This window comes from Enoplosus armatus, chromosome 16 (genome assembly GCF_043641665.1).
Source record: "Enoplosus armatus isolate fEnoArm2 chromosome 16, fEnoArm2.hap1, whole genome shotgun sequence".
NCBI classification, from domain to species: Eukaryota; Metazoa; Chordata; class Actinopteri; order Centrarchiformes; family Enoplosidae; genus Enoplosus; species Enoplosus armatus.
In genome coordinates this window covers 15110279-15132503 of record NC_092195.1, presented here as the reverse complement: position 1 = coordinate 15132503, position 22225 = coordinate 15110279, and the positions used below count along the sequence as shown (strand labels likewise).

Sequence of the window (22225 nt, the reverse complement as noted above, 5' to 3'; positions counted from 1 at the left end):
AAGAAAATCCTGGAACCTTACAAATGAGGAAAACATCATGTTTTGCTCCCTATAAAATCCTGTAAAGATCGGTATCAGATTGGCTGATTCTGATGACTTTAAAACTGCGATTAGTATCAGCCCTAAAAAAACCTGATCAGAGCATCCCTAAAGCCAGCCATTTTGCTCGCCTCTATTGCTGCTGCAGGTTATAATATCCAACATTATTGCCTTGCTTCAATCCGGTGCTGATATATCACTACCTTCAGGCGGCAGCACTGTCCCCGCTCTGACTGGAAACAGCCTGAGGCCACAAAGACAAGCTCACACGCCGATCCTCACCTTGTAGGCCCTGATGTTTCACTGCTGGCAAAAAGGCGTCTGGTTATTGAAACTAGCGGACTTTGCTGTTCCCACATTGTACACAAAATCACTAATAGCCTGGTAAGAAGTAAGAATGGAGCATGAACAATGAAAAGTTTTCAAAGTCCGACAGGTGAAATTCGAAAGTCGGGGGGAAAAAAGCCTCAAGAATGTCAAACAATGGCCGAGGCTGTATTCCCGAGTCTTCCACTCAAACAAAGCATCACTTGTGTCGTCCACATGAAAGAGGACCCGTGCTTTACTCAACACATTCCTCGCTGTATTTGACAGTTGGTTTCTCCATGTGAGGTTCTGTGGTTTGGATACTGATGCTGGTGTGTGCGTATGTTAGTGTGTTTTGTGTTGGGGTAAATGTGACGCGCACACTGCAGGATACTTGCAGACGTGCTGCGGCTCCAAGCCACAGGGTTTGAGTAATTCTGCTACAGCTTTAGTACTGCATAGACATTTCTCCATCCCCAGTCAAAGACACACACAGACTAAGCTTGTTCACTCAGTCGTTATTGGTCTGGAAAGCCTGGTGAACATCTGCTGATGATTGACTGGTAACTATATACAGTACTATATGCCAGGGACCCCTAATACTGCAGGCTTGAAACCCAAAGAAACAAAAACATGACTGTGTATATGTGCCTTTGTCTTTCATCTTAATTTATATGTTCCAGCTTGATCTGAATGTGTGTGCTCTTATTTACCTTGTTCTGTGTTTGTGCTCTATTGAGGTTTACAATAGCCCGTAACTTTGCCTTCACCTACCTCGACTGCGACCACAGTTTCCAGATGCCCTCAGGCACCTTTCTATTCGGGTAAGCACAAAAAAGGGAGGCAGCATCCTGGGTCTTTCACTCTAATCCACAGCATGAATCCCTCCTTGGGGCTAACAGACTACCTGGGCTGCCCCACTACTACCAACACAGCCTGTCTACAAGACGCAGCGTGCCATAGATTAAGGTAGAAAGGTGAACTGCTCATTTTGCCCAACTGAAGTAGCAGAGATGCAGTAGTGCACACTGGTGGAACAGTAATGCGTGAAGCCTCACAAGTTGACATTGATGCAGATAGCAGCTTATCTTGGCCTTCGCAATCATGTTTAAATTTGAAATCTCATTTTTTAAATGTCTTGAAAAGCTTAATTTCAAACATAACAAGAACCTACAGGGAAAAGGAGACCGTTACTGTGCAGACGAAGCAGCTGAGGGGCGACAACAATGTATGTTAACAGATTAACATGGGGAGCCAGATACAGATGAAGGATTTCTCACCTCTGGCGAAGATGTTTATCTACTGTGTCTGTTTGTCCTCCACAGTGAAATGAAAACAAGAGGGATGGTGGATCAGTCTCCTTCCACTTATCGATTCATCTGTCTGTCAATCATGTGCAATATCTCAGAGGATGCAGATTGAATTACAATAAAACCCTTGAAATCAGGTCAAAATATGGGGACATATCTTATGAACTGGCTTTGTTGCGCACAAATAAGTGTATGTAATAAGGCTATTATCAAAAAGAAACCACTACCTTGTACCCCATTGAGGAGGACAAGATATTTGGATGGATTTGTAGTGTGTGTGTGTGTGTGTGTTTGTGTGCATATGGTGGGCGTATGAAAGAGGATAAGGGTGCTAGATGAAGCATGTAACAGTATTTGTCATGTCTTCATGGGAGGTCCTTTCCTCTCCACGCTCGGATCAACCATTCTCCGACTGCCTTTTGTTGACAAATGGATCATTTCAGACACAAGGATCTCTCCAGAATATTTACAAAAGCCAAAAAGATTAGAAATGCAATTAAAAACACAGCAAGTTAATAAAGCCTGACCACCAAAGCATATCAGCTTTTGTCTCAAAAATGTTTTTTGCAACTATTGCAAAAAAATGTCTTGGTAATATCCAAAAGCTTATAGTGAAAATGCAGCCGCTCAATCTCTCTGTCAGTCACCCTGTGGCACTGCAACAATATCTCTCTTATATGAATGAAACTTTAACCCTGAACAGACGATTTTTTGCTGGCACTAGCACAGTAGCTGCAGTTGTGCTCTGAAAGGGCAGTAGGGAAGAGAGAGAAAGAGAGGCAGGAGGGATGGAGGGAGACAAAAACAGGGGGAAGTGAGAGGGAGATGTATAGAAAGAAGTAGAGAGGGATGAAAAGATAGAGAGGGGAGAGAAAGTGCAGTGAGAGCAACTCAAGGACGACTGTAGCCCCGTCTCAAATTCTGCCTCGCCAGTCAAATCCATGAGACCAACATAATGTTCCCCCTCTGAATCCGCGAAGCGTTTTTCATGTCAACCAGGGAGATGGGTATCACACAGTGCACACAGATTCACCTTCATCCGATGAGGGCAGATAGTTATGGTTCAATTCTAAGAGGCCCAGCAAGCGTCAATTCAAAGACGAAGCCGGGGAGAGCTGGCTGGGGTGCAACGGAGAGGAATTCAATAATTCACCTCCAGTATGTAAGGGCCAATGCACTCCAGTAAACACACACACACGAAGCACATACAGTTCACAGTGAGGAAAAGGAAAAAAATAGAGGATGGATAAGTCATGGGGAAAGACAGCAATGCTGCGCTTGGCTGGCAATGCAGCTACTCCAGCGCTCTTTGGCAGCATGAAGTGAATATGAGAGTCTGTGTGCGTGATTGATGATCTGCACGTAAGTGAGATTTACCATTAAAAATGTGTTCCTGCACTAAAACAATATGTGTGTTTAGGAAGTTGTGCATCTGTGTTTTGCAGCTGCATGTGTGTATTTGTCTTTTGGGGCCTTTAGTTCTTCAGTTTTCTCCTCTTCTACAAGGTCTGCTGACTTGTGTGGAGAAAGAAGAACAGTACAAAAGGCAAGCGGTCATGCTGTTCTGACATCCCACGCCTAACTGCCAAACAGAGCACAGCATTAGAAGATCTGAGAGACAGCGTGAGAGACGAAGAGAAAGGGGGCAGACAAATGATAAACAGAGTAAAAAAAAGAAAGAAGAACAACGCCTGGAAGAACAAGCTGCAACCTCAATTAGCTGTCCACTTTTAAAAACACTGTCACTTTCTATCAAGTTCCACGCCGACTGCATCTCGTCCATTAATTGGGGATAAACAAATTTTGAAAACTGTTCTCTCCTCACTCCCTCTCTCTTACTGCTAACAAAGTGCCGGCTCCTCTGCGGGATGAAGTCTAGTTTCATATGGATGGACTTGTCAAACTTAATCTAGTCAGAAAAAAACAAACACCTTTGCTGAAGCAACACATGCTGCAATGTTCTCTGTTTACTGTGCAATAAGCAAACTCCCGGTCAAGTTTTCTCAACTTCAACATAGTCTCATTTACATCTTCATTTACAGTTGTTTAGTGATTGCTAATTTGTGATTTGTTAATTCAGTTTTGCTGTGATCAGTTTACTGCTAACCATGCTAGCCATTAACTGTCTGAGGCTAACGTGTTGCTAATAGACTTTCTACATAATTGTAATTACTGTTGAGCAAACTGCTATATGTTTTACTGTTTTTACTTTTACTCTTGTGGACTCTTTGTATATATTTTCTGGTTTAATTACTGTACTTCTTATGCAGACTAATTACAATTAGACAGAGACTGTGTTTCTTGTATTCTATTCTATTCTATTCTATTCTACACAGTCTGACTGGCTAGCTGTGACCCCTTCCCCTTCCATGCTTGGCTGCCTCCATATTGCCGGGACACCAGGAGTGCCATTGCACAACGCTCCATTGGTTTAACACGCGACACGTGGTGGGAGCCGCCAAACTGCCGCACAATCAATTGGTTTTTAATGCTTTGAGTAGGCCCCCGAGCTCTTGATGCTAGCATGCTTGGCTAATTTGATGTGATTCACTGAGCTGGTGGCAGGCTGTGTGTGTGTAAGAGGCGGTCTGCTGTGTATGTAGCTGGTAGCGGATATGAGCGTGGGTCATAAAGGGAGACAGATTGGTAGCTATCCACTGACGGCGGTGACAGCTGGGGTTAGCACCTACCAGCCGTTTGGTGACAGAGAGAGCCATTGGAACACAATGGGGACGGGGCCATGGGGACAGATATGGCCACATGGCTACTGCTGGCATGAAGGCATCATGAGATGTATGCCACAGTACAATGTGGCTACTGGTGAGTGGCTACTGCCAATGGCTACAAGAGGCCTTATGACATAAGGCTGGGAGATGGATGGCCGTCAGGCTGGTTGGGAATAACCAGCATGGACCACACATATGGCACTACATAACACATACAGTGCACACAAACATGTATCAGGCTAACACACAAACATGACAAAGCTGTGTGTGTTTTGTCTGCCTGCAGACAGACAAACCATAACAACACATGACTGGAGAAGATGCCAGAAGATGAAGAAAATGGTATGCACATTTAAATAAACACATGCATTGGTGTAGTCTAGATGCATACAAATAGACCTATGTGCACATGTATCCAGAAGCACACCCATACACAGCACTGCACATGCTGAGCAGTTACATTATTAGAAATGTCATTCACCTTGTAATACTGTCTACCACCTATGACATCTTCACTCTCGCAACGGGCAAACTCAGCAGCAGCAGCAGCAAAAATAGTTAGCTTGTTAGCAAGCTAGCTTTAATCCTGTGTGAATCAAATGGCACCGGGAAAGTGAACTGCAAAGGTAGCAATCTACAGCAGGGATGAGAAGGCTGGGTGAGTTAAGATACTTGTAGGACAGGCAGGAGGTTGCGTGGCTGAAAGGCAAACAGAGAGGCTTGGAGGGCAGCTGCAGCTGGGTGTGGTGTGTGTGTGTCCGCCTGGCTGGTGGCCTGCTGCGACCAGATTACATGTTCACTGTCCCACAGCAGGAGTGGAAGTGAGATGGGTAGGACTGAGTGGTAAATGGCCACAGTGGGGAGCCACGCGGCTGGTTGAGCTCTCCTCCAGTGAGTGAGTGTTGGACCATCAGCTGCAGAGTCCAGTCTTTCCCAATTTGTTGAGTCACAGGGACTCGCAAGCAGATGTCTTTCTGACTCAGGCTAACAATGCTATTGACACTTTCATGGGTTGCTTGAGGCAAACATCATTTTTCAATTAGGTAAAAACATAAACAGCTCTGGACAATTTATTATTTTTTTTGAGTGAAATCAACGATAACAACAAAACTGACTAACTGCTAAGAGAAACTCAATTGATTAATCTAAAACTCTGCTCTACATGTTACATTCACCAGGGATAATAATTCATAAAAACATGCAACATTCAGGTTGATATTTCCCAACAACACAGCGAGTGACATCTGCAGTTTTGTAGTTTCTCAACTGTGTGTTTCACCATATAACTTTACTGCACTGCAAGATATTTCCCAAACATCTTCATTAATAATCTTTCATAAATTCTAACAGTGAGGCGTTACCTTTTTACCTGCATGCATATTAATTTACTCATTCGTACTGAATAGTAAAATTTGATACTAAAGCATGAGTTAAATTATGCGGCTGTGTGATTCATTACAGGTTCAACTTCAGCAAAAAATAACTTGCGTTACCCTCAGGGTGACACTTTCTCTTCCAAAGACAAAATAACTTCCTGCAATAATGAAATTATATATTTACATAATTAAAGAACTAATATTTACATGCTTATTATGTACTGGACTATAATGCCCTTCATTGTATTATAGGACAAGTTTACAACAATATGTTTTACTCTACTGTATGAAATACTCAAGCACACTCTGTACTGCAGGGCACTATGCTGTAACAGACTTTAAGTAAGAAGTCAGTTTTGCTCATTTTTGTCCGTGGTACAATGAAACCGTTTCACGACTGTAAAGAATCAAATACATGAGCTCTGAACCCTCTTGGTTTAGAGCAATGAAGAACAACGTACCCTGAATGTGCTTCAGGGGCCACAAAAAGCCTCAAGCAAACATTAAAGCCACGGGCAGAATGATTTAAAACCTCAAAGCAACAACACACTCACAGTGCAAGGATCAATTAAAGCTCAACATTACAACAATTTACCAAACTACTTGTGCTCTTTGTTGCTACAACATTATGGAGGCAAATCTGGAATTTATTCCCCACAGTACTGTTGGTACGTTACAGAAAACATGGATCCAAAAAGTGAATATAGATGCTGGGCTATTTCCCTCTCTAAAAACATTCCTTGAAACATACGTATTTGTTGTTTGACTTGCAATCAAAAAGTCCATCAAACTTCACTAGAAAGAAGTGAAACATGATTTTACCAGCGAAGAAAATATTAAAAAACTCATTAGCGCGGATATTCTGAGCAGACTGGGTGACCTAAAAAAACAAAATGTTGGACTCTCAGAAAACTAATGTTCTGTCCTCCTCAACTAGGATGACTGAGTACTACTGGATGCAATGTGACTACCTCAGCTGTGCTGTGGCAGACTGTGTTGATGGTGAACTAAATCTAATTAATATTAATTTTTCCCTGTCTGCTGTCTGGTAACCCAGAGCAACAGTCTGTCTGTATTGTGCTGTGGTCTGGTAAATGATGCTGAATCTCTTCCTGGCACATCCAACACCTATAAACTCCCAACCAAAAAAATAAAAATGTGTTTGTATACTTAGGAAAGATGAAAACATGTGGTTATCAGAATGGGATAATATGCTTTTATAGAGCTGTGTATAGTAACTGCAGGACAAAAGTGGTGTAATCATTTAGCTATCACAAGTTTTCATGTGGTACTGTAATGGCATGTGCATGTATGAAATTGAGTTGGTTTAACATTTGACCTGCAACAGAGGAGGAATGCGGCTTAAACGTTTTTCCAGACAGAATCTTTTTTTCTGATCACTCGTATTGCTATAAATATAAAAAAGTCCTCCATGTTCTAAACTATTTTCAGCACGAACGTGAAATAAACTTCTTTTAACGAGTTCCTCCTAAAACCTTTCAACAACTCTGGCTAAACACTGTGCAGAAAGGACAAACTGGAGGCAAACCATATATTTTCAAGTAAGGGTGGGCCCCAATGGGGAGTCAAGGGCAGCTACTGCAGGTGAATGGTAGAGTACTTACTGTAGGTTGCATAACATATTGTTGATGAGGCATCCATGACGTACTCTGGACCTGAGGAGAAACACATAAAATGTAAAATGATGGTGACAATATAAATTTTACTCAATCTTAGTCAGATCCAAGTAGCAACCCACATAAAGCAATAAACGCTGTTCAAATATTCACAATATGTTCAAATACTCTGGAGTCTGGAGGTTTTAAAATGATTGCATTGGTTTTAATGCACCAAAATGGCTGAACTTTACAGAGATTAAGTCGTGCCAAAGAATTACAAAAAGAATTTGAAAGTCTGGAGGCAGCAAATCTCCCTCCTGCCTTCTCATTATTGCCAACAGTATGACTTGTGCATAGAGCCCATAAATTAGGTTCCTTCTCTATAATAATAATATTAATGCCATACCCAGCGCTGTTGCAAGAGGGGTGAAACATTGTGAAAATTTAAGGGACAGGCAGCTTATTATTTAAAAGTAAAAAAGAAAAGAAAAAAATGAAGGAATTTGAGAGTGGTGGACAGAACTTTTCCTTATTTTGTGACCAGAATATTACCAGAGGAAAACATATACAGACATGCATATTTACAAATGTGGATGAGAAAGTTAAAGAGATGGTGAAACAGTGACAGGGACAATGATCAAGAGACTCTGGGAATGGAGGAACAAACAGAGCTTTTAGATGTGCTGGAGAGAGGAATTAGACAGCTTGTAGCAGACAAACACGCAGGCTGGCCACTGATCCTGGTAAAATGATTAGATTAAACAAAGACAAACATGGAATAATCTGCTATAAGAGCAATCAATCCTCTGAGCCAACCCAAACCCTGTGATTTGGATCCACACCTAAACAAGCTTGATATTCTATAACATGAAGCCAAGTCTGTTTGTTTATACATGGCAGTATTTGTTTTCCCCAGCTGAATGGGACAGCAGATAGACACAGAAAAAAGCTCATCTTTAATCACTTATCCTCAGCATTTTCTAACTAAGACACTGCATGACCATCATGTGATTTATTTAATAGTGCAGAGCTGTAGTCTTGGGACTTGAGATATCCACATCCACACAGATCCACTCTCTTCTGTGCTGTAAAATTTCAACTTCTGCCTTCACCCAGTGCCAGAATGCGATTGCACGTGTGTTGTGGAGGTCAGCGTATTTGGGTTCAAAGTTCAATGTAGTCGAACTTTTGCTTGGCAGGAAAACAGTGCAGTGTGTACCACTATGGCTCATGCAGCTGCCTCTCTCTCTGATGGAAATGGCGGCCTTGCTTTGCGCAATGTCAAACTTGTACTTCTGTTGTGAAAGTCCTGTGAGTCACGCATTGAACTTGTAAGATTGTTGTCATCACACAGCCTATAGGTGCCTTTAAATTACAATAATAAGAATTTGAGCCTTCATTGGGACTTGAATTCGGAAAGCTTGGAAGGACTTGCTTTGCACTTGTCCTGACTTGACTTGGATTTTCCCCAAAGGACCTAGAAACAGCTCTGACAGAGTGGTTTTGCTTATTCTACATTACAACAATTAGTAAAAGTGCAGTTATTCTATAGCTACAGTATCTTCAGTGTGAGTGAACGATATAATGTTCATGACCTAAGAAGCGCCCTACCTCTGGCTGAACTTCACAGCTTGTGTTACCATTTAAAACATCCTGTCAGCCAATAAGCCAAAAGGCCGGTCAGTCAGTCGTTCAGCCGCACGGTCAGCCAGTTGGCCGTCCATCCAATCAGTCACATGTAAAGCCAAACAGCCAGCCAGTTAAGCTGGTTAGTAAGCCAGCCAGCCTCACATCCAACCAGCCAGCAACATATTTAGTCAGCCAGTGAGCCAGTCTGTAGAGCCAGTGATGTAAACCAGGCCACGGCTGGCTGGCGGCACTAGCTGAGATCTTGGTAGTGATCTGGCCTGGACTGGCTCCTGTCATGTGGATCATCAAAGCTCTTTCCAGGAAACAAAGCCAATCATCATTCAAGCTCACCGGAGCCAGGCTTAAAAGAACACCAGAACACTGCTGTTGGCATGGGTCATTTGCAGATTTGATAAATCTTTGCCATCAAACTAGTAGCTCAAAAAAAATATCCACTTAACATAAACATAAAAGAAGGAATGGCATATACGGCCACTTCTATGCACCATGAGATTTTCATTACAAAGGCGATAGTTTCCATCATAAAAGGAAGTGATTTCCTTTTGTCTGGCATATGTGGCTGCCTGGCTTGTCTTCTCTCTTTCTTTTTCCTCTGTCTCTTTGTACTTGAACAGAAGATGAAGGACTCACCTTCCTGCCGTGACTGGCTGAAGGGCAATATTACAGGAAGCAGTGGCAGAGCTGCCCGATATTGAAACTGTGAGGATTAATATTCCTCAAAAGCCTGGCCATTGTTTTTGATAAATCAATTTGGGAAGCCTTCCGAGAGCGGATTAGAGACACGCCCTGGCCCACTTTTCTCCCTCCTCCTCTTTCCCCTACCCTTCCACCGCAGGTACTGGACCAGAGTTTTAATCAAGCGTGCCTCAAAGACGGGCACGGCAACCTTCAGCAACACCCCTCCTCTGCACAGCCCCCCCCCCATCCGAGCCATCGCCATCGCCACCACCCGTGCTATCTTTCCTCCTCTCCCTAGTTGTCTTTCTCTCCATCTGTCCCTTCTATTTCCCCATCTATCCTTCATCTCCTTTCTCTTGCTCACTATCCTCGTCTGTCTGTCTCTGCATACCAAACAGAGCCGATGTTAAACGATAGTGTCAGAGCGAGAGGGCACAGTGGCAGTGCCTCTTGATGTTTAGATTCAGCAGAGGGTGCTGCGTGAAATGCGCAGTGACGGAAAACGGTTAACGCTCTTGACATCTCACGCAGCCAATTTTCACGTTACTGTTCTGTACTGTTTCATTACTCCACAGATCACAGCCATGAGGAATGTGGAAATTCACTTTGGAAGAGGAAGCGAGTGCATCGAAGTTAGTAAAAAAAAAAAAAAAAAAAAAAGACGCCTTCATTGCATTAGCAGCTGAGGGAGCACAAAAGAGGTCAGGAAGCTGGCAGGGAGGAAAGTGTTTGTTTTTCCTAGACACTTTCATTCTTGATGGGTGATTTTATTTTTTTCTACCCTGTCAGCCTTTTTATTTTAATCCCCCCCTTTTTTTGTTGCTTGTTTTCTGATGCCTGTTGTGTTTGCCGCCTACGAAACAGATGTCATCGAGCACAGCTGGAGCAGCGAAGAAACGATGAGAGAAGAAGAAGAAGAGAGAACCTCACGCTGTTTTGCAGCCCGCCCCCTCTCTTCCATCCCCCTACACAAAGCAAACCCTCACATTACACATACACAGACAGCAATCTACCCATAATGCAGTGCATTATGGCCCACCTGATATGTGGAAACGGGGGAAGCAGCGATGAAGGGCGTGATGGAGGTCTGTGCAATCATGCGGTTGGTGGCGATGCTGTAAGGCGAGGAGTAGAACCTGAGAAGGGACAGAGAGGGAGGAAGAGGGGGAGAGAGAAAGAGAGGAAGGAGGGTGGAGAAGAGAGAAATGGAAAGGAGGTGAAGAGTAGTGGAAGGTAGAGAGAACAGAAAGAGGAGAAGACAGCAGAATTAGTTTGTCAAATTCATATTATATATAATAGGTATATAGGACATAACGTAAATGTGAAATTCTGTTACCTTAATACAAAAATGGTGTGTTAACTGACAGATCTACAAAGGTCTCTCTGTCTATATAAGAGAGAACAACACGCTCTCAAAGAAGAACACACACACACACAAACACACTGTGGATTTATCCGGTAGCTTGTTCAGAGCAAACACTTGGCCATATATTATATTTCGAACGCCACATAAAAGTTTCATGAAGTGTCTTATAGCGTTCTCAATTGAAAAGTCGGGTTTTATCACATCAAATTGAGCTTTGTCGTCATATAAAGTAGGAGGTTGTCTGTATTTTTTTTCCCACCGTGGATTCTAGTATTAAGGCTATACTGTATCGTGCCGGCTGTATGCCTTAAGTAGCACGCTTGTAGGCTGAGCTTGGAGAAAACTCAATGCATTTCAAGAAGCTAAGATTTGATGAGCTGCAGAGAAGCAGAGTGGTCGGCTACGCTACTTCATCTAATTTCTGAAGGTTTATAGCAACCTAATGTCTCTGTGATCCCCTGGGAGGCTAAGAGGAATGTCCAATAGTCTGTCACCCGAGCAGAAGATCATATTACTGGCCGAGGATATTAGTTATGTACTAGGTCTGGCGACCTCGCATTCAATTTCAAGATACAGTATCTGCTCTTGATGTTGTGTATTACATTATATTTTAACCCAAATGTTTTGTTTGGAGTCCTGGAGACCCCTGACTGACTCAAAAACCATACATAACATTGTTATCAGCTTGACACTTCATGACTTTTCCTTTGTACTTGCTTGAATTGCGTTGATTTTGAACTGATGTTGAAGTGACAAGTACACTACAGAAAATATTACAATTACTTCTGTTTGGGGTCTCACAGACCCCAGCTGTAAAACATTATTCAATTCAACGGATTTTCATTATGCTCTACATCTGTGATTGATGCTTACAGTTCTTTTTACATAGCTCTACAAATCCCAAATATATCTGTCTGAATTTGGCTTATTGGAGTTTTACAATCGTTTATTCATAAGAGGTCAAACAGGAAGTGAGACGTCTCTGGGGTAACTTCACTATGGAGGCCTTTCGGGCTTGGTTGGGTCAAGGGTCCTGTGAAGCAGCTATCGTACAGGTACAGGTATCGGGAGGCCAGAAGGGCTGTGGCTTTGCTCGTCGCCAACGCAAAAACCTGGGTTTGGGGATACTATGGAGAAGGACTCTTGGTTGGCCTCAAGGAAGTTGCAAACAGTCAGACAACTCAGGAAGGGAAAGCAGGGCTTGGCTCGGGCTGTGTTCAGCAAGGGAGGAGAATTTTGACCCTGACTGGGGATTTTGTTGAGCGGAGGAAAGAGCACTTCGAGGAACTCCTGAACCCAACCAACACATCCTCTGTGTGGGAGGCAGAGTTTGATGATTCGGGGTAGACCCAGAACACGCTGGGAGAGATTAAATATCTCATCTGGTTTGGGATGCCTCGGGATTCCCCAGGAGGAGCTGGAAAATGTTACTGGGGAGAAGGAACGTCGGGACTACCTTGCTTAGCACGCTGCCACGGCGTCCTGGCCCCGGATAAGCAGCAGAAAATAGATGGATGGACGGATAATCCAATTTGCACTTGAATTTTGATGTACCAGTAAGCACAGTCTGACAAATGTGAAGTAGCATTTCTGTTTTACATTTTCAGATTCAGTTCAACTGCATTTTCATTTTCTACTTTGCATTAACGTAAGAATTAAACTGACTATATACTTCATTCTTTGCTAGCTGATTCCCTTTATTTATTTTTTTCTACATTAGATTTACACTTGAATAAAGCTGACTACTTTTACATTCTTTGCTACTTAATTCACCCTATTTCCCTTTTTTCTGGAATATGATCATTAGGCTAAACTTCTGGTCGAATGTATTAAGAATGAATCATTCCTTTGCCAGCAGGTCTGTTGCTTAACACAAATATCTGTGGGATTATAATTTTTTTACATGGCAGGCTGTGTATAATGAGTGATGCTATTCATCCAGTTTTTTTTGGTTGAGATTGACTCAGAGTCACTGAGGGATAAGTGGAAGTGGGGAATGAGGAGCTTCCTGTAAATGATTGAGGCCAGAGGGAGATAGAGGGGAACCTCAGCACTCTCCTTCCTGTCTCAGTACTGCGGGGGAAAATAAAACACGTTGCCGGGTCATTTATTTCCACAGCACCATTAAGTCATGACATAAAGACACAGAAACACACAGGAACACACACCTACATGAAGTCCCGAGCACACGTAAACACACGGGCTCACTCAGCCACCCTTTGCCATTTTTCACCCGACCCAAACAATGAAAACCAATATTTGAAGTCCATATAGATTTCCTTAATCAAACAGTAACAAAGTGCAGACACTACATTAATCTTTATGTATGGCAGTATTATTGACTGGGGTCCTATGAGCCAAGAGGTGAGTGTATTAGATGGTGCCAAGGATGGATTGACTGTCAAGCTCTTACCCATTCTGCATTGCGGCGGGATCATATGTTAACGCCATGCCAGTCTGAAAGAGAAAAAACAATAAACATGCAGGATTAATCCCAAATTAAGAGAGTAGGATCAGAAAGAAACACAAAATGACATTAAACTGCAATAAGAGAAATTGCAACAATTGAAAAGACATTACAGATAACAAAGTTGGTCAAGAAACAACAACTTTTTTCTTTTTCGCTGTCTGTATTTTTCTTTATATCACATTTTGGGAAATGTGCTTATTTGCTTTTTTGCTGAGAGTTAGACGAGAACGTTGCATGTTTTTACATTTAGTTTTTTGTACAGATTTAACAAACAAAACGTGTTAATGACGTGTTATTATGACGTGTTACTAACCCTAACCCTAATAAGCCATAGAGGTGCTGGCAGCTTTTTTCTACCTTTGGGCAGAGCCATACTAGCGGTTTCCCCCTGTTTCAAATGTTTATGCAAAGCTAGGATAACCTCCTGCTGGCTGTACCTTAATATATAGTGTGCAGACATGAGAGTGGTATCAATCTTGTCATCTAAGTACATCTCTGCAATAAAGCAAATAAGTGTATCTCCCACAATGTCCAACTACTAAGACGTTCAGTCTTAATGACTGGTGCGTCGGGGCAAAACCTGTGAAGGAACCAGAAATCCTTCACACTATCGGTTATTTTATGCATATCACAACATTTCAGTCGGTAGTCCTTTGTCAGGTAAGATTAATATCTTCTAAATTGTATAGTATATATACATTGGACCACATTCTGTCACTGTCTACTGTGTGTTACTTTGTGCTGCTATGTTCTGATTGTCTCTGGGAAATCTGTCAATATGTTCCTGCACCAATGTCACCAAGATAATTTGCTGTACCTTCATTGTACTTGGGGAATAACTTAATCTACACCCCGATTCTTTTTGTTCAAAATAAATTAAATCAAATCAAAATCAACTCATTTCAAATTGGAAAAACTGACAAGTGACAAAACCAATGTGTGAAAAAGCTTAGTCAATAGGACAAAGTGAATTGGTATTGAAGACGCCTCTTTCTATTTCAATCACGTACAATCATGTTTTTATGAATGAGAGGAAATGAAGAAATGCCCTTTGGAGAGAAAAGGAGTGAGCGGAAAACTGAGTTCTTTGTCTGCTGATGGTGTGTCCGCGCGCGTGTGTTTAACTGTGTGTGTGTGTGTTTAACTGTGTGTGTGTGTGTGAGGCCCTCTTAGAGTCCAGGAGAGAAACCTGTGCGCCACAATCCGTCATCTGCATTCCTGAAGGTTCTCTCCCGGAGGAGAGCTAATCCGATTTCTTTTAACGGGAGTCTGCTGAGGACGGCAGATTTCATCAGCATACACACACACACATACACACACACACACACACACACACACACACACACACACATACACACACACACACACTCCCTTTTCTTGCCCTTCCTCTCTCACTTTACTCTCCCTCCCTCTCCTTTCTTTCTCCATCATCTTGTGTTCTCTTCCTTTCTCTCTTCATCCCTCACCTCTTAATCTACCCTCCTCCCGTCTTTCTGTACCACTTCTTTGACCTTGTTCCTCCAGAGGGCTACCTACACTGAGCTACACCGTTAAGGGAATAGAGGCTCTGAGGAGCAGGGTGGGGGGGGGGGGGGGGGGGTGTTGTCAGTGAGCCTACACCAAACCCACGAGAGGCAGCAAAAACAGAGAATCTCCACCAAATGAGTAAGAACTTGATGGCACTAGAGATGTGTGGACGCATGTGTGAGTGGTGGTGGTCGGTCTTTGTTTTCAATTTGTGTGAGAGTGTATTTGCACAACTAATTAAAAAGACTTTCAGAGACATTTTATATGAAGCTGTAAAGGGTGGATGAAGGGACTTGCATCAGCCCCAGTATTTTTATATCTATATATATTCTACTTTATTCGTGTGTCCATATGTGCAAAAGGTCTCTGTGTATGTATTTATACACTCTCTTTATGCTAAATGTGAGATGAAGAGAGTCCCGCTGCATGCCTGTCTGCATGTTTGTGTGTGTGTGTGTGTGTGTGTGTGTGAGTGTGTGTTCACATGCGCGTTAATAGCAGTGGCAGACATGGCCAGCTGTCTGGTGAGGCTGATAACTCCCCTAAGTGCTGCCCTTGGTTCCATGTGCTGATGAATTCCACAGCAGAGAATCTCCTGACCGGGAACCCTGCATGGCCAATGACTGATTACTGATGCAGTCAGCTCTTGGCTCTTCCGCAACAAGGAGAGAGGAAAAGACAGAGACGGTTTGTGTATGTGTACATGTTTTTGTCTGAGCTGGATCCAAGACTGAAAAAAAAAACCTTGACTTTTTACTGTGAGGACCCTCTGAAGAAAGCTTGGCCCTGCCACAGACAGACCTGGCATTCAAAGAGAGAGCAGCTATCTGCCTTAAATTTGCATCCTAAATTGGGTCGAAATCGAGTTATACTTCCTCACCTCAGGCAGCAAATATGATGATTTAACAGAAAAGTTCTTCCAAAATGATCATACACAAAAAAGTCTCCCACTATAGATATGGGAAAATGCCAAAATGTGGCATAATGACAGTTGGATCCAAACTTACTAAAAAGAAGTAGAGAATGACTTAGTTGGTGCTTCTTGTAGTCAATCATTAATTCAAGTTTAGCAAGTTGTGAATAATTATCTTCTTTTGCTCTTTTGTGTACAAAATGCATTTTGGCTTACTAATGCATTTTCAAAGCGAATGTAAATGCATTTTACCATACCAATAATACAGCTTTAAAAAGTGTGTGTGTGTGTGTGTGTGTGTGTGTGTGTGTGTGTAAGCATCCATGCGTTTAACACAGTGTTGAGGACAGCCTATCCTCACTAGCTGTAAGGACACCTGTGCTGCACTGTTCTTATACAGGAAAACTGAGCCAAGCCATCGTCTCTGTGTCCTCACACACACACACACACACACACACACACACACACACACACACACACACACTCCCTCCTTGTATTTTTGCCTTCCATACACAGATTTGCTCTCTATTTTTTCTCCCCGCCTCGTGGCCACACACACACACGGACATCTGTCAGGCTTTCACACAGAGTGGAAAGCCGGATGTTTTTTTCATCTACACTCATTCCCCCAGAGTAGGTGCTTGAGAAGTGTGACTTTGAAAGTTTTTGTGTGTAGGAGTGTGTGTGTTGGTGAAAGAGAGTGAGGAAGTGAAAAGAGAGAGCGAGAGAGAGAAAAGAATGAGCACCCATGGCGCTTGTGTCTGTGTGTGTGTGTGTGTGTGTGTGTGTGCGCCGTATATGCAGTGACTAATATGTTTGTCAGCATGAGACAGCGAGAGACAGCACTTTCTAGACTCCCACTTTGGGTAGTTTACAAGAAAATCTGTCATATATTTCTCAATCCTCACCACCAGCCACCCTGCAGCACTCAACCCCTTGTAACTCCTGACTGATCATGCAATGTGTTCCCTCTCTCTTTCTTTCCCTTAGTCTCAGTGAGTCACCCACTCTCTCTCTCTCTCTCTCTCTCTCTCCATATGTTGCTGTGGGATCTGGGAAGACTTCAAATACAGGGAAGAAGAGACAGAGAGACAAAGTAGGAGAGAAAGAGATGGCGAGAAGGAGAGAGCGCTTCAAGATAGAAAAAAAAAGACAGAGAAGAAGAGAGTGAGGGAAAGAGATACGAGCCGAGTGAGACATACTGCAGAGAGGGAGAAGGTAGAGAGACATAAAGAAAGAGAAGAGAGAGAGAGTTGTGGTGAATGGTGTGGGCTGCTGCCACAGGGAGCGAAGTGAGGAATGGCCTCAGCTCTGATAAACAGACTAACATGTGATGCCTATCTCCCATCTCCCCATGCCCTGCCTGTACAGCTGATCAATGACCATAAGGACGCGCGCACACACACACACACACACACACACACACATGCATGCATGGCATACTAGGGCCTTTCTATTGACCCTAGAGGCTTAAATGCACGCAGAATGCATTGCTATCTGAATGATGTCGGACCAGCCAGACCATATCTGGAGGTGGTCTGACTTGCATTGTGATCGGCACTCAGCCAGGTGTAGATGTAAGGTGTAAGAAAATAATCTGTTGAAAGGTCTCGTAACTCTCTCTCTCAAGCAAGCCAGGCAAAGAGCTACAGATGACCCCGTCCACAGCAAAAGACAGTAAGTAGTCCACGAGCACCATCTACCCAATTTGCATATTGAGATCCGATCACACTGTGGGCAGAATCGAGATAATGAGAATGTTTATTAATGGTGTGAATGCAAAGGCCTACTGCATGATCAGATATCAATATCCAGATAACGTATCAGACTGCATGTTAATACCAGGTGTAAATGAGGTCCACAGTATGTATTAGTCCTTTAACCATAACCTTAACATTCTCCGCTACATGCTGAGCATTAAATCTCACCCTAACCTTATTCTGAAACCCTTTCTTTCTTTTCTTCAACTGATGATCACTATTATAGATAAGATAGACAAATTTGTTTGATAGTATTTGTTTATCTATTTTATGTATTTCTTTTTTATACGTTGAGAGAAATTTGAGATAACAAGACTCTGCACATTTAGGTTCAGGATAAGATGATACAGCAAAGCTTTCAGTCACTATCAGTACAAATCCCAGAGCTCATAATGACATCAAATAGAGCCTGTGCTTTTTAATGCAAGTACACGAGGGAGATGCAATTTAAAAAAAGTGATGATGAATCAATACAGAAAAGCAACTGAAGTGTGCAGAGAGCCTCCTTTTGTCTGTGTTTGATTTTTCAGCCTCCTTGAACCTTGGTATTATGTCTTGAGTGTGGTGATATTTCAAAAGTACTAAGTGTACGGAAAAGTACTTTGTGTTACAGAAAAGTACATGCAACAGAGTTGGAACTCTAATTCTAATCTTGAAACTAAACTGAGGTCCTAAATCTAACCCGAGCCTCAATTTAAATCCTAACACTTAATTCAAATATTTCTCTGTGAAGTTAGGGAGCTAAAATTACCTCAATATGTAAAACACATCCTCTGGCTGAAGGTCTAAATCTCAGATCGGCTCCCTCAAGGAGAGCAAAACAACAGCACATAAAGACACACATTAACAAATAAATGGCCACACACTCAAGCACATTCAGTGTTCAGCTACAGATTTACACGTTCACACACACACACTGCCTTGAACTCAGGCTGTTAAACCTCGACCTCTCAGTCACGCCGCCGTGCCTTAATGTGAAACATGGCAGGAGGGAGGGGGCAGAGAGAGGGGGGGGGGGGGGGGGGTGGAGGGAAGGAGAGGGGGGTGATACAGAGGAGGGATTTCTTCGCTTACTGAGACAATAAGAAGAACTTTAAATTCAGATGAAAACACAAGGAGGAGCACGCAGCCTTTGAGTTTAAAGGTGTGTTCAGACAGAAAGCAAAGCAAATGTTTGCCTATATCTGCATTTATTTGCCGCAAACAGACGATTTTTTTCCGCACCAACGCAGACAGACGTTAGCTGTAGCTAGCAAAGGACGCAGATTGTTCCTGTCTGTTTGTGTTCAGCTCAGCCTCTGACTGAACTCTCCAGAAACTCAGAACGTTATTTATTATTTTTTATTATTTTATTATTGTCTCTGTAGGTTTATGAAGTGGATTCATAAAGCTGCGTCAGCTAGCTTTGCATTCTGTCTGAACACACAGTAACTGTGCGTCGCTGCCTTTTGAAGGTTAGCTTGTAGTTTAATGTCTTTTTTCAGTCATATCGATATCCAGTGTGTCTATGTGTGTGACACCAACCCCGTCTGCTTAAACGTATATGCCTTTTATGTTATATTATGTTACATTTAGGCAACTCAAAGCACTTGGTTAAAGTTTTGCAGTCTATATTAAATATCAGAAAAGTCAATGATGACTTACAGCTCGAGACGGGATGCATCTACTTTTTAAATATTAATCCAAAACCACAACCTTTCCACAACTTTAGAAAATGTCTTAGTTACTTTAACCCAACAACATGGAGGGACAAACCCAGGTCTTAAAGTCCTCTGCTTTGTATGACTCTTGTATTTGACTTCTAAGCAGTATAAAGACGTCACTCTTCCTGGATGAGAAAAATGTTGCCGGTGGATGTTATCCAGGCCGCAATTATGTTTCCTCCAGAACGTATTCGGAAATGCAAATTAGTAGTAAATAAACATATTTTACAGGAGGTAGGATCGGTGAGACACAGTAAGCTGCTGTTTTAAACTCAGGTCAAAGATAATGTGTCTTTAATGTAGAGGAGGCAAAGGGTGGGGAATAAATACAGCAAAAGGACAAAAGGGATGTTTCCTCTATTTTGGCAGTGTAGGACTTTGTCTTGATCCTTATTATACCCTTCAAGATGAAGTACACACACACACACACACACATACACAGTCATCTCACTCTACCTCAAGTCAACTGAGCTGACCCCCGTCAATGTGTGGGCCTGTGAGGGGATGTAGCAATGTGATTTAGGTTAAACACGCTCCACTGGCTTATAGGCGTTAGGGCTGCTGAACATATGATGGACAGACACAAACACACATACCCTTCCTAACACACACACACACACAGACACACACAGACACACACAGACACACAGAGAGCGTGTGTTTTCTGAAGGACAAACATTTCATCTCTCCTGGTCTCCCCTACCTTGCCGTTTCAGCACAACTGTCAGCCCCATTGAATGTGTGTGTGTGTGTGTATTCACTCTATTCTATATAGTCCAGTCTGAAGCACTCCTCTGCCTGTCTCCTTCGTGTGTCCTTCCCAGTATAGCAGGTTGGTAGCCCATGAAGACACTTTAACCTTGTCTCCACATGTTGCTGATGAATACGTTACCATAGCCCTGTATCCAATTTCTGTTTTCCCGGCATTCTGATGTATGGCGGGAATATACGTGTTCAGTGGGGCGTTCGGTTTGAGATGCAATTTAGGTGACAGCGCCTATACATCCGGGGGCAGTTTGATCGATATCTGGGGTATTTTTCTTTCTTTTTTATAACAGCTCCATACCTTAGAGTAAATACAAATGACAGGCAGCAGTGGTTTACATAAAGCCAGATGTTGTAGCCAACTTCTCAAGGGGCCTTGTGAGCAGGGTGGGGCCTGCTATTAGAAAAACCATTACCTCAGAGGTAAACTTCTTGTTTAGAACGTCAACATGTTGGAATGGAAAGAGTTTAACTGAGTTGGCTTATAATTTTTGGCCATATAAGGGTCTCTAATTTCAAGGAAATTATGTAAAAATGTGAACGTATATTGCATATTGACTGAATTTGTCAAAGCCAGAATTAAGGAATTGGCAATGAAAGAAGCATGCAATCCTTCAAGTGTAGTTGGAACATAAAAAAGGTGATGCTGGATTGTAACAGCAGTCTCTTTCCACTGACTCCTGGTCAGTACAAACCAAGTAAATGGACTAAATTTTGCGAAATCCCATTGTTCTACATGTGGCACCTTGCAGCTTGATGAGCAAAGCTGAGGAAGCTGGATGCAAAGTGCATTGTTTGTAGAATTTCTCATGCAGAAATTGAAATCTAGTTTGCGTTGAGATCTGCACTACAACACTGATTTCTTCTGCACTCTACCAGCACCCTATGAAAGACTCTTTATTCTTGTGGGACATGTTGAGGGAGGACAGCCTCTGCATTGGTGTTACATCTTACCTCGCCTTCTCTGTGCCACGGCCTCCCGTTCTGAGGGTACTTGCTCTGGCTCTGGCGTTTCTTCTGTCCTCCGTCGGCAAATTTGCACAGCAAAGGCTCCGTGGGAGCTGCACAGAGAGAGGACAAAATCATGTTAGGAGGACTACATACTGCGACCCCTCAGAAGGACAGAAGTCCTTTTGAACTGTGTCGCATTTCTCTTCTTCTACCATCATATCTCTGTCCCTCCCTCCACCCTTCCTCCTCTCTGCCCTCCTATGGAGCTTCTAGATAAATTCCCAGACCAGCGATGTTGGCAGGTTCTCCCTACCCCGGCCCAGGCTGGCAGCCCATGAAAGACCATTGCAGGGTATTGTTGAAATAATAATCACAGTAATCGCTCTTGTAAATACCTCTGAGATGGTAATGGACCGCTCTGTCAGCCAAAGCTTATTTCTAGAAGGCGTTCCTGTTCCTGACACGTTATCCCTCTGTGTTTTACTTTAACAGCCATCTTGTCTTTTATTTGAAATGTTATGCCTTTTTCCACTTCCCAGCTACGAGTGCAAGCGTCTCACTGGGCTGTACTGTTTGAGTAGAGGCTGTCATTGATATTAATGCTGTTGTTCTCAGAGTGAACACTGGGGGAACTCTGACCATTTCAACCAGCAGGGAAACATGACACGAAGTAGCTGTTATTAATCCAATTAAAAATAAAAAAAGCCCCCTGTACTGCGCCCTCATCTAAGCTGTCTCTGTATCAACAACCTTTTGTGTGCATAATTGCCGATAAAAGGTTGATGAAAGTGTTGTGATGACCTACGTTGCTATAAAGATAACTTCTCAAAGGGCACTTTCTCACACTTGAGCTGCAGGTGAGCACCAAAAGAGACAAATATGGATTCAGGTAGAGGACGCTTCTGATGAGATCCTGTGGAAGGAGAGGGAAAAAAACTGAAGAAAGACAGCCTCAATGAAGGAAGAGAGGGATATGTAAAAAAAAAAGCAGAGAAAGTTCTTAGTGAGCTTTTTCTCGTGAGAAACGGGTGGCTCTCTTGGCTGGGGATCTGGGGGTCTTAACAGT

At 42.7% G+C, this 22225-nt stretch overlaps 1 protein-coding gene across 4 annotated transcripts in view; it reads right to left on the bottom strand.

Moving 5' to 3' along the window:
• rbms3 (RNA binding motif, single stranded interacting protein) overlaps window positions 1–22225 on the bottom strand; it is a 253939-nt gene that overhangs the window by 14141 nt on the left and 217573 nt on the right. For all 4 annotated transcript variants that reach the window (XM_070921153.1, XM_070921154.1, XM_070921155.1 and 1 more), the window contains 4 exons: window positions 21163–21269; window positions 13484–13527; window positions 10744–10840; window positions 7383–7433 (listed from right to left, as the gene is read on the bottom strand). In XM_070921153.1, coding sequence (XP_070777254.1) covers window positions 7383–7433; window positions 10744–10840; window positions 13484–13527; window positions 21163–21269 — 299 coding nt within the window. The remainder of the gene's footprint in view (window positions 1–7382; window positions 7434–10743; window positions 10841–13483; window positions 13528–21162; window positions 21270–22225) is intronic.